Source organism: Mus caroli, chromosome X (assembly GCF_900094665.2).
Source record: "Mus caroli chromosome X, CAROLI_EIJ_v1.1, whole genome shotgun sequence".
Classification (NCBI taxonomy): domain Eukaryota; kingdom Metazoa; phylum Chordata; class Mammalia; order Rodentia; family Muridae; genus Mus; species Mus caroli.
Window position 1 is genome coordinate 84,590,735 of NC_034589.1, and position 13,549 is coordinate 84,604,283.

Consider the following 13,549-nt stretch of genomic DNA (forward strand, 5'->3'; position numbering starts at 1 on the left):
GGATTGCATTGAATCTGTAGATTGCTTTTGGCAAGATAGCCATTTTTACTATATTGATCCTGCCAATCCATGAGCATGGGAGATCTTTCTATCTTATGCGATCTTCTTTAATTTCTTTCTTCAGAGACTTGAAGTTCTTATCATACAGATGTTTCACTTCCTAAGAGTCATGCCAAGTTATTTGTAATTATTTGTGAGTATTCATTGTTTCAAAAATACATAATTTATAAACCAATGAGCTGTGAAGTGCTCCTGTATTGTTAAGTACCCAAGATATAAGATAGAATTTGCTAAACACATTAAACTCAAGAAGAAAGGAGCTAGAGAAAGTAACCAAGGAGCTAAAGAGATCTGCATCCCTATAGGTGGAACAACAATGTGAACTACCCAGTATCCCCCCCCCCCCAGAGCTCATGTCTCTAGCTACATTTTTATCAGAACATGGCCTATTCAGCCATCAGTGGAAAGAGAGGCCCATTGGTCGTGCAAAGTTTATCTGCCTCAGTAGAGGAGAATGCCAGGGTCAAGAAGTGGGAGTGGGTGGGTGGGGGAGGGTGTTGGGGACTTTTGGGATAGCATTGGAAATGTAGATGAAATAAATACCTAATTTTAAAAAAAGGAAAAAAGAATACTTGCTGAAAATACTAATATTTATTCAGAAAATTCAGTTCTATGAACAGAAATCATCTGGATAAAGCCACGTAAGAAATTTGTTTCTCACCTGCGTTTACTTAAGTGGTACAAATGAATGTCAGGTTCATATATATGATTATGTCAAAGATGACTTTACTTGATCAAAAGTGAAACACCTATGTTTTCCATGTCTACAAAACAATTTGTTAGTCAAAGTATAAAATGCAGAAAGAGGATTACGTATAGAAAGAAAATGCTGTAAAATGTGAAAGGAGCAAGATACTGCTGATTTTAAGTTCAGTGCTTATATATACCTTAAAAACTAGTGTTTCTAGTTCAATTAGTATCTTGAATGAAGAGGAAATATACTCCAAATTAGTTTCCTTGAATTTGGAAAAAAATTATAAAATTTCTAAGTCAGTTACTATTTTGGGCACAAAATCTTTAACAGAGACACAAACAATTATCTACCTATTACTTGCTATCTAGTTGTCCCATGGTTTTCTTTAGTGAGAGAAAGATGGCTGTGTGGAATAAGAAGTGATATATGGAAACATATTTAAGCTAGTTTTAGGGCCCATATAGACTGAAGCCAAAGAGAATGGTATCATGTACAACTTATACCAAGTATGAAATCTAACGTCATAATATTTACTAACAACATAAATTAGCATAGGTTTTTCTTTCTTTTTTAATTTTTATTTTATGTGCATTAGTATTTTGCTTTCATTATTATTGGGTTTTGGTGTCAAAACCTTGGTACTGCAGTTACAGGTAGTTGAGAGCTGCCATCTGGGTGCTAGAAATTGAACTCAGGTCCTCTGGAAGAGGAGCCAGTGCTCTTAACCACTAAGCCATCTGTCTAGCCCTAGCATATGTCTTTCTAACATTTTATTATGATAAAGTTGAAAAAATGTTTAGAAAGAACTTGAAAAAAAAATAAGACTGGTTGTTCAAATCAGATACTAACCTAACATTTTAATGAAAGGAAAGGAAGTTTGATTCTTTTTATACTGTAACACTTCCAAAATAACAATGAGTTTACCTTTCAGATGGATTCATGCTCATTCATACCATTCTATGGGTGATTATTGTCTTTGAATAAATCCATATAGAGAAGAATAGTGCTGTATAGTTCCTTCTTTGCCTTTGAAGGGATTGAGCTAGCAGCAGGGGCAGAATTAAAGAATAATTAATTACAGAAGCAGTCAATAGTCCTACTTTGCTGTAAAACCTATGCATAATAAGAAAGGCCAGTATGGCAAACTATATTTGAAAGTGAAATAGTAGTACTTTTATGTTGTAAATAAACATCAACAGTCTAATTGAATTTGAGGTCCACTCAATATGAGAGAATTCGTGTTTGGTACTGTACACGTAACCTGTGATATCAAGGACCCTACAGAGAACTGGACAAAATATAGAGAACCAATGACCATTGAATGCCTAGCCCCAATTGATATATCTGCAAAATGACTACTACATCTATGGCCCAGGGAATATTGCAGAAGAGTAGGCATAAAGATTGTAAAATCCATAGAACCATTAAGAATATTGTAAGATATTAATTTCTCTTAATAACAAAGTAACTGCATCCATGAAATATCAAAAATATGTTTCCCTAAATGAGACTTGAACATGATATCACCAGCTGACATGTTAACATGGATGTGGAAAATCTCATAAGGATCTAGTCCTAGAAGAAGAGCTACAGTCATCTATTTTTTATTGAGAAATAAAGAATCAGTCTCCTAAGATAGCCCTTTGTTCAATTGCAAGTGGTTATCCCTATACATATATACATTGAGGAAGCAGTATGTGTTTGTATATGTTTTTTGTGTATAAAACCATAATAATTAAAGAAAAGGAAGCCATAGATTTGAGAGCAGATATGGATAAGACGGCAGGAGTTGAAGGAAGAGAGGAAGCCACAGAAAAGATGTAGCTATAGTGCTCCTTTAAGAAATTCTCAAAAATTAAAAAAATAAATTGAAACAAAACAAAAATGTTGGAAAAATCACAAATGGAAAATTCTCTACATACAGAGGGAAGTAGAATGTATTAGTGAAAAAGAGTGCTACTCTCACACATTGTGTAAGAAGTATCTCTGAAGGTCTGACATTTCAGGCAATCTGTGTAGGATAATCATTATTTGACATATATAGTGTCAAGGAATAGCTGAGCGAATATTATGCAACGAGGCCAGCAAGCTGGAGCAACATGAACAGAGGACAGTTGGATATGAGTATAAAGATGTGAAACCTGAGATGATACAAATGAGGGTATTAAAAACAATTCATGCTACTGAAGGCAAAGTGCTACAGGAAAAAGGAAATGAGGTAGCTAAAATAGCCATTGAACAAATAACAAAACAAAACAAACAACAACAACAACAAAAAAAGAAATCCAACTAGTTTCCAGGAGAAAGACCTGATAATAAATAACAGTTGCTGTTTTGGAACAAATGTGGAGAAATTTCGGTTAATTGAAATTTGATGGTGACAGAATTACAGATATTCTTTTTTTTATGGTATCATACATGAAAAGAGAAGTAAATATTTTGTCTTGATTTTTAACTTTTGTTGATTTCCAGTAGTCATTTTTAACTTGAAGCAACTCTGTCTACCAAACCTGTGGATATTTGCCATTATTGGTTATTATAACAGGGGAATACGGCTAAATTTGTTATCTAGTCATTAAATATATGTACTGTATTTCGGTGTGTTTGGTAATAATACAACCAATTAATCACACTAACAAAGTTTGTGCTTACAGATGTTTTACAAGAATGATATTTATTTAAATTTACTTCATAAGGTATCTCAAAAAAACACCTATGAGGTGCTTAATGTGTATGTAAACTAAACAGTAATTACACTTAAGATATAATAAGGTCTTTTATCTTTGTTCAAAATAATAGTCTACCTGGCATTTGGCAAATAAATGTGTAATTAGATTTTAACATTGTATTTGGAAGGAAATGTAAACAAAGATTGGATATTTTCCTGAATTATTTTATTATACAAATCAAAAATAAATTTCTCAGTTGGTAAGATGACTCAGCAGGTGGAGGCACTCATTGCCTAGCTATATGGCCTGAATTACATTCCTTGAACACAAATGGTGGAAGAAAAGGACCAACATTTACAAATCATCTTTTGTCATATATATATATATATGACATATATATATATATATATATATATATATATATATACATACCTATATCACCTACCACAAATAGAGAAAATAAATAAAAATATAATGCAAAATTTAAAATGCATTCCTTACTGGTATATCATGTTCTGATAATACTACAGATCATGTTAATTACCAGCATTAAACACACACACAGAGACACACATTTATTTCTGGAACAAGTCAAATCTTCAAAGGAAGTAATGCATTAAAAAAAAGCAATAGTGAACTGATAGAATCAACGAAATGTGAATGTACTGAAAATACTAAGTGCTAAGTGCTGTGGAGAAAAGACACATTAAAGAAAATCATGGGTAGTTTTTTGTTTTTGTTTTTGTTTTTGTTTTTTGTTTTTGTTTTTTTGAAATTTCAAAGAGATGTGTAGACTAATAGTCTTAAAATTAAAGGAGTACTTGCTTAAATGTTTTGAGAAAATGTGTGATAGAGACATATTCTTTCTAAGAAATAATACATTTCTGGCCAAAATAAAGTCACAAAGATCCTGAAATAGGAGTTTATCTGATTTATTTTAAGCACAGATAGTAGCTCCAAAAACTGTAACAGGATAAATAAAAGACACACTATAAAGTGATTGTTCAAGTATGTCAAGAAGAGAAGAAAATAATTGTGCTGTAAAGACTCAACATTGGTGAGCTTATTCAACCCCTCTCCAGGGCAGTGCTAAAGAACTGGTTGTGGTGGCATGGGGCCTGGAAAGCTGGCCCTGATAGTTTGAGCAAAGAAGAGCAGGTCTAGTCGCTTGCAGGCTGCTGTAGGCAGGACAGCTGGCCTTCACCTGGTCAAAGAAAGAGAATTAGCCCTGGTTGTCTGGATGCAGAAGATCCAGGGTTTTGAGATGTTGTATCCCAAAATTTACTCCATCTATGAAGTGCTGAAGCATGTGACTGGGCATGTCATAAAGAAATGAGTACAGTGAGCCTCTTAAAAACAAAAGGAGGACTTGAGTATATTTTTTGGAGAAAATGAGACCTAAAGACAAGGACTAATGGAGAAATTGTACATTCCAAAGTTGCAGGACCTCCAGGGCAAGGGGCAGCAATAGAATAACAGAAGAATGCAAGTTAGGATGTAATATTGATAGTGTAGCAGAAGCCAGAGACCTCCAACCAGACCAGTGACTCGGGTATACTATGGAATACACTGTGACACAATACAGTTTTCACAATGAAGGTTTTTTTTTGGTTGTTTTGTTTTGTTTTGTTTTGTTTTGTTTTGTTTTGTTTTTGGTTCTTTCCTTTTAGGGAGGAAGTTCCATGTGCAAAAGGCAGGTGCAAGGGAATGGTGAGCTGAGTGAGATTGTGATGCAAGATATGAAGTCCACAAAGAGTCAATACTACATAAAACAACAACAACAACAAAACAAGAACAACAACAAAACAACAACAACAAAACCTATAGACATAGTGTTACCAGAGGACCCAGCTATACCACTCCTGGGCATATACCCAAAAGATGTTCCAACCTATAACAAGGACACATGATCCACTATGTTCATAGCAGCCTTAATTATACTAGTCAGAAGCTGGAAAGAACCAAGATGTCCCTCAAAAGAGGAATGGATACAGAAAATGTGATATATTTACACAAGGGCACAATGGAGTAATACTCAGCTATTAAAAACAATGAATTCATGAAATTCTTAGGCAAATAGATGGAACTACAAATTATCATCCTAAGAGAGTTAACCCAATCACAAAAGAAGACATATGGTATGTTTTTACTCACTGATAAGTAGACATTAGCTCAAAAGTTCAGAATACCCAAAACATAATTCACAGTCCACATGAAGCTCATGATGAAGGAAGAAGGAAGTATGGGTGTTTTGGTCCTTCTTAGAAGGGGGAACAAAACACTCACGGGAGCAAATATGGAGGCAAATTCTGGAACAGAGACTGAAGAAAAGACTATGCAGAGACTGCTCCACCTGGAAATTCATCCCACATACACTCACCAAGCCCAGACACTATTGTGTATGCCAAGAAGTGCATGCTGACAGGAGCCTGATATAGCTGTTTCCTGAAAGACTCTACCAGAGCCTGACAAATACAGAGGTGCATTCTCTTAGCCAACCATTGGACTGAGCATGGTTTCTCCAATGGAGGAATTAGAGAAAGGACTGAAGGAGCTGAAGGGGTTTGTAACCCCAAAGGGAGAACTACACTATCAACCAACCAGACATTCCAGAGCTCCCAGTGACTAAACTACCAATCAAGGAGTATACATGGAGGGACCCATGGCTCCAAACAGATGATGGCCTTATCAGGCATCAGTGGGAGGACACACCCTTGGTCCTGTGAAGTCTTGATTTCCCAGTGTAGGGGAATGCAAGGGCAGGGAGGTGGGAGAATGATGGGTGGGTGGGAGAGCACCCTCATAGAAGCAGGAAGAGGGGAGGGGAAAAGGAGTTTCTGGTGGGGCAGAATGGAAAAGGGGATAACATTTGAAATGTAAATAATATATCCAATAAAATAAAAGAATTTTGGTTTGTGTTATTAGTGTAATCTAAATCCGTTCATTTTGTCTGTGAAATAGCCTTTCACTTGGGGAATCCCAAAGATAAAAATTGAAAATATAAATGTGCGCATATGTGCATGTGCATGTGCGTGTGCATGTGTGTGTGTATTATACAGAATTTTTTATACACGTATATATGAATATCTAATATATAATCCATATATATGAAACTACAAAATTTCCTTGAACATGGTGTTTGTTTACATATAATTCTTGATTTCCTGGAAAATATCAGAGATAAAAATAATGATATAATAGTTTTGGGTATATATAACTAATGAAACAAATAGAAATATTATTTCTTCAAACAAGGAAAAAAAGAAACAAAACTGCTTCAGCAATAGCAATAACTAGTGTAGCCTATAGCCTTTTTTGAAATCATAAAACAACATGTGTTAACCTAATTAAGATAAAGGGACCATTATTGGCCTAAAATGAATTCCAACAAAACTGTGAAAATACATGGACTTATGCTGGATCCTTCTAATAGAATAGTACCAAAGGACAAATTCAGAGAACTGACAGTACTATAATTGTTGAAGGAGGTTTAATATAAATATAATAGAAACAAAATTTTGATGAATTTAACTGTTACCTTATATTTCTAATCTCATTAAAATTTTAACTATACATATAGCTCTTATAATAGTCATTAATTTTTATAATTATACAATACTTGATTTTTGTTTCTAAATTTACAGAATTCTTAAGTTGCTTTTACAAATTATGATTTCCACACAACTTTCCTAATGTGTAAACTGTAATATCTTGGTGAATATTCTAGAGTATTGTTTGTTGAATGTCATGTTGCTATAGAAGCATATACAAATCCTTCTTTACCAAACTTAATTAAGAATTGTCACCCATCACTGGTGGTATAGAAAATGAAGTATACACTACAGATAGGACTGTTCAAGTTCATATGTGCTTAATTTGGTCAATTGTCAGTTTTTCTCTTGAAATAACAGGGTTAATATTTGGGAGAAATAGTTCTTGAAAAAGAAAACTGTAGAAATTGCTGTCACATCAAAAATCAACTTAGGCACTATTAAAATTATATTTAACAGAGTTGCCATATCCAAGCTTCTATTTTTCAGTTGTCTATACACAGATGTGAATCTAAAGCAGGAAATGTGTGACTTTCATTTAGTCTTGATTATTTAATGTTGATTACAAATTATATAGATGGGAGGAATGTGAAATAGAGTGTAATGAAAGCCAAGAAAAGATAGCAATAGCAGTTCAATTCCTCATTTAACCAATTTTGGAATTAGAAAGACATGCACAAATTAGAATTTCTCGACATATTAAATATTTGAACTCTGACAATGAATTTACTTTTTGTGTTCTTTGACTCTAGAGGGATTATTAATATACATATATTGCTAGATTATTATGAAATTTTAGGCGAAAATGTAATAGCCTTCTCAAGCTGTTTAAATGTGGTAAATATTCAAATATACTTAATCTGTTATGTTATTACTCACTGAAAAGCAACTGTGAGGTTACTTTTTTTCTGTTCATTATCATGAACAGATATAGGCTAGAAATATAGCTTACTTGTAGAACCACTCATTAGCACTATAAAGTTCCACAGAAATGGCTCTAGCATGTTTAAAGTGCTTTCTATCCAGAATTCAAAAAAAAAAAAAAAAAAAGTATCAATACTAAATCTTAGTAGCATAGCTGGACTCTGGTGCTGACATATTGCCCTGAAGGTCATGATTGGGTTCCTACACTGGTGCCTAGGCATCTGGGTTTGTGGTGATAATTGGTCTGGATGGTAATTTCTGGGTTTTGTTTTGGCTTGTTTTGTTTCTTTGCTTTTTGATTTACGTATTTTTCAAGGACTGTATTATTCTTGGTTTCCATTTCCTCTCTGGTAATGTATCCACACTGACCTGTGGTTGAGTACAGGGTCACTGCTTGAGTTGGGTCCTGGACTTCTGATGGCCAGCATGGCAAACAGAAATGGCTGTAGCAAGTTCAAAACACAGTAGAGCTATGATTTTAAAAAACAAACAGAAAAAAAATTTAAATGTCAATTCTCATTCTTAGCAAACTTTCATTTACTTCCTTTTTGACACAGTTCTCAATAACAAAGTTCATGATTAGGCAAAGGGAAACATTTAAGAAAATGTTTCACCTACTGGAAGATAAATCTTCAGACTGAAAAGAATGGATTGCCGGGGGGGGGGGGAATCTTCCCTTAATATGTAGGAATGTGATACAGAGTAAAAGATGGACAAGAATATGTGTTGTAGATAACCCCAATTATATTTCTCTGATTCTGGGGATGGCATCTTGTCTATAGATGATGTATGTGTGCTTATGAACCCCAGCTTTTCATTGGCATACAGGGCAAAGGATAGACTTGGCCAAAACATTGATATTTCCTTTTGCTTAAGTACCTAAGAACAACACTTCTGATGAATGAATATACTTTTGAGAAACAAGACATGTTATAGAAACCACATATAGTACTTTCTATGCTTCCATTTTAAAGTAGGGGAGGCTGGTCCCTTTAACAGTATTTATTACATAAGCACATTCTTTTTAGGAAGAATCTTGGGAGAATCACAGTATTCTACCAGAACTAAGGGAGGCTCAGTGATTCAAGTGCTCCTGAGAGAGGTATGTTGGTGATAGTTAAGTAAGGAAGGGATGATAAGTATCAGGACCTTCACCCCCAGTAATCATAATAATGTTGGTCTGGGTCCTCTCTTAGCTTCTGTCATTCATTTAACACCCAGTAATCTGCTCTCTTGTGACTTTTTTTTCAGAATTGTGCCATTATCGACATTCCTTGCTAAGGTAGTGAGAGATAGCAGCTTCTAGACAGAGGACAAAAAGCCAAGGTCTGCACTAGGAAGTGGCCTAGCAAGGAAGAGCCATAGATCATCATGGATGGCAAACTTCATAGCGTAAAAATCTATGTTATGATGGAAGATGAGCAATGGAAAGGCATAGGTGCAGGTCAAATTTCATCCAAATACATTGAGCAGCTCCAGGGTGTGTGCCTGATTGTTCAGTCAGAATCAGATGGCTCACTGATTATGGAGTGCAAGATACATCCTAATGTGCCCTATCACAAACAACGAGGAGACATAATCATTTGGTCTGAAACTAAGAACCATGGTATGGCAATACATTTCCAGGAACCAAATGGTTGTCAAAAGATTTGGGAAGATATCTGCCAAGTTCGAGGTAAAGATCCAAATGTACAAATCACAGAAGAACTTACTGATAATCTAGAAACTTTTGAAGAACTTCTGCCAATCTGGAATCTGGTTGAGATGCCAAACTGTGAACTCCATACACTTGAAAATATTGCAGATTTATTTACTTTTGTCCATGAAACACCAAGACACAAGGAAAGGCTGGTGCTGGTCTTGGAAAAAGGAGTTTATATTAAAAAACTGTTACAGCATTTCAACACCTGTGAAAAGCTGAAGAACATGGAAAGCTTATACTATTTGAATAACATAATTAAAGGAATCCTGTTTCTAGACAATGCACGTTTGTTTAACATCATGTTTTCTGATGAATTTTTCATGGATATGGTAGGATGCCTTGAATATGACCCTGCTTTGGATCACCCAAAGCAGTACAGGGAATTCTTGACTCAAAATTCAAAATTCAAGGAAGTTTTACCAATAACACACTTCCAACTTAGGCAAACAATACAACAGACCTACAGAATGCAATATGTTCATGATATTGTATTGCCCATACCATCCATATATGAATCGAATCTTCTTTATGGTCTTAACACTATGATTATTTATAACAAAATTGAAATAATTACCATGCTGCAGGATGATGAAAATTTTTTGCTTGAAGTTCTTGCTCGGTTAAAAGATAATACTGTAGGTAATGAGAGACAGCATGAATTGTTACTATTCTTCAAGGAATTCTGTACATTTGCTAAAATATTGGAGAATCTAGAGAAACATGAATTACTGAAGACATTAATAAATCTAGGAATCATGAGTGCTCTGAAAGCTGTAGTGCACATGCATGACTACCAAATACAAATAGCTGCTTTAGATATATTTCCTTATCTAGTAGAATATAACCCATGCTTTGTCCGAGAGTATCTACTGGATGAAGCTCAGGACACTGAAGATGATGATCTTCTCCTTAATATAATGATCAAACAAATGATCTATAATTCTGATCCTAGATTTTCACAAGGCATCATTTTGCCAGTAACTCTTTGTGCTCTTCTCAATCCAGAAAATATGCATGTTACAGCTAATGGATATGAAGAAAAGGAATTTCTCAATTTCTTCTATACACGTTGCATAAATAACCTCATAGCACCAATTTTGTCTACCACAGTGGAAAAAGAAAATGCAAATGATAGGGTTAACAACTGCCCTGATAATTATCAAAATGCACAATTGCTGGAAGTAGTTATAGAAATACTTACTTTTTGTGTACAATACCACTCAACATATATAAAAAATTATATTTTGAATAACAACTTGCTCCACAGAATCTTGGGGCTGATGACTTCAAAGCACACATTTCTGATTTTGTGTGCTCTCCGGTTTATGAGAAAGTTAATTGGTCTTAAAGACGAAATTTACAATCTTTACATAATAAAGGAAAACCTATTTGAACCAGTTGTAAATGCTTTTATGCATAATGGACATCGGTATAATATGTTAAATTCAGCTATTATTGATCTATTTGAATTTATAAGACAAGAAAACATCAAGTCTCTTATTGCAAACATTGTGGAAAACTTTTTTATTTCTTTTGAATCAATTGAGTATGTCCAGACATTTAAAGGGTTAAAAATAAAATATGAAGAGGAGAAGAAGAATGAATGTCAAGATAGAAGTAATTTACTTAATGTAGTATGCCAGAAAATATATTGCATATGTACCAATGACATGGGGTTAAAAGTCAAGTCAGGCATATGTCATAGAGGAATCACAGAAACAAAAGAGGCTATTTTACCAAAGAGAAGAGACTTTCCAAGTCATTATGACATAAGTATGAAAATTAAAGAAATGAATGAAAGTGACAGTGAAATAGAAGGCCAAAAGATAAAATCATCTGAAGCTTCTGAATGTTATCCATCTCATGGGGATGCTTCTGCTACCAGAATGAGTAGGTCACACTGTAGCAGCCTGGATCCTTTAGTGGATTACCCATATTATACTGATGATGAGAATGGTGATGATCCTTATGGTAAAGATAAAGATGAAGATGAAGATGAAGATGAAGATGAAGAACCCCCCAAAAAGACCTAATCTTAGTTCATAAAATCATATGAGTCCCTTAATTCCTAATTCAATTCAAATTCTATAACTATCACAAACTGAATAATCCAACTTAAAAAAAATTCTCCTATGAACTTTTAGATATGATGGAATGTAGAGCAAAAATAATGAGTAAGAGGCCTCAGTTTTATATGAAGCAAATTTCCCATAATACAGATGCATAGTATAAAATAAACAGCAACTGTGTGATAACTTCTTTTCAAAAACATCTTACTTTAACACCATAGTTTGGGAAGATTAAAGTGTTTGATAAAGTAATATCATTTTTACTAAAGACTTTATATAAAAAACAACTACAAAGGTTTCATTGCAAAGTCTACTTACAAAGTATCTAGAAATGACATTCTTTATATAAACTGAAGTTTGTTTAAAGTATATTTTGTTTATGGAAGATAAAGTCAGATTAAAGTAAAAGTAAATTGAAACTTTTCAACATTTCTGTGAAGATTTAACAAAACTTCAGCATTATAAATAGTAACCATAGGGAAACAAAATCCAGTGCAATTCAGTACCTATTTTCATGAATAAAGGGCTAAGCTTGATCCTAAAGCAATTGTTAATGTACTTCTTTTTAAATAGACATTTCAAGTATAAGTATCAATATAGTACTATTCCTAACATGATTTCTGTAGGATCTTTATGGAATAAAACTGGATGCATCAAATATCAACTTAGAGAAAGTTAATGAAGCTTTGTCCTTTCCCTGGAGTAGTACCTGGAGTAGTAGGTATGTGCTTGGATACACACACACGCGCACACACACACACACACACACACACACACACACACACACACACATATATATATATATATATATATATATATATAATACATACATATTTACTGAAACAAACAGACATAATTTAATAGAGGAAAATCTGATTCTGTCTCAGATTGAGAGGAAATATATTCCATCCTGGTGGAGAGTAAACACTTCAGTTTTGGGAAGAATTTAAAGCATCCTATCACATTTCATCCACAATCAAAAAACATGTAGATGAATTCTGTGACTCAATTCAATTCTCTTCTTATTTTTTCTATTTTTAAATTAGATATTTTCTTTATTTATATTATAAATGCTATCCCAAAAGTCACCTATACCCTCCCCCTACCCTGCTCCCCTACCCACCCACTTCCACTTCTTGGCCCTAGCATTCCCCTGTACTGGGGCATTTAAACTTTGCAATACCAAGAGGCCTCTCTTCCCAGTGATGACCAGTCCATCTTCTGCTACAAATGCAGCTAGAGACACTAGCTCTGTGGGTACTGGTTAGTTCATATTGTAGTTCCACCAATAGGGTTGCAGGCCCCTTCAGCTCCTTGGGTGTTTTCTCTAGTTTCCCCATTGGTGGCCCTGTGATCCAACCAATAGCTGACTGAGAATCCACTTCTGTATTTTCCAGGCATTGGCATAGGCTCATACGAGACAGCTAGATCAGGGTCCTTTCAGCAAAATTTTGCTGGCATAAGCAATAGTATTGAGTTTGGGTGGCTGATTATGGGGTGGATCCCAGGGTGGGGGTAGTCTCTGGATAGTTCATCCTTTTGTCTTACCTCCAAAATTTGTCTCTGTAATTCCTTTCATGGGTATTTTGTTCCCTATTCTAAGGAGGAATGAAGTATGCACACGTTGGTCTTCCTTCTTCTTGATTTTCTTGTGTTTCGAAAATTGTATCTTGGGTATTCTAAATTTCTGGACTAATATCCACTTATCAGTGAGTGCATATCTAGTGACTTCTTTTGTGATTGAGTTGCCTCACTAAAGATGATATCCTCCAGATACATCAATTTGCCGAAGAATTTCATAAATTCATTGTTTTTAATAGCTAAGTAGTTATCCATTGTGTAAATGTACCACATTTTGTGTTTCCATTCCTCTCTTGAGG

At 34.5% G+C, this 13,549-nt stretch overlaps 1 protein-coding gene across 2 annotated transcripts; it reads left to right on the plus strand.

Moving 5' to 3' along the window:
- The first annotated feature begins 8,964 nt into the window (after window positions 1-8,964).
- LOC110287459 (protein PPP4R3C-like) lies at window positions 8,965-12,209 on the plus strand. 2 transcript variants are annotated; one of them, XM_021154073.1, is made up of 2 exons: window positions 8,965-9,019; window positions 9,150-12,209. In XM_021154073.1, exon 2 carries the CDS (start codon window positions 9,270-9,272, stop codon window positions 11,631-11,633), a length of 2,364 nt encoding a protein of 787 aa, XP_021009732.1. In that variant the 5' UTR covers window positions 8,965-9,019; window positions 9,150-9,269; the 3' UTR covers window positions 11,634-12,209. The 2 variants fall into 2 exon arrangements, with proteins under 2 accessions (XP_021009732.1, XP_021009731.1); XM_021154072.1 differs by having other exon boundaries at window positions 8,967-9,000; window positions 9,150-11,633.
- The last annotated feature ends 1,340 nt before the right edge of the window (window positions 12,210-13,549 follow it).

Excerpts from the sequence above, each read along its gene's own strand:
- LOC110287459 (XM_021154073.1), top strand. The coding sequence starts at position 9,270 with ATGGATGGCAAACTTCATAGCGTAAAAATCTATGTTATGATGGAAGAT.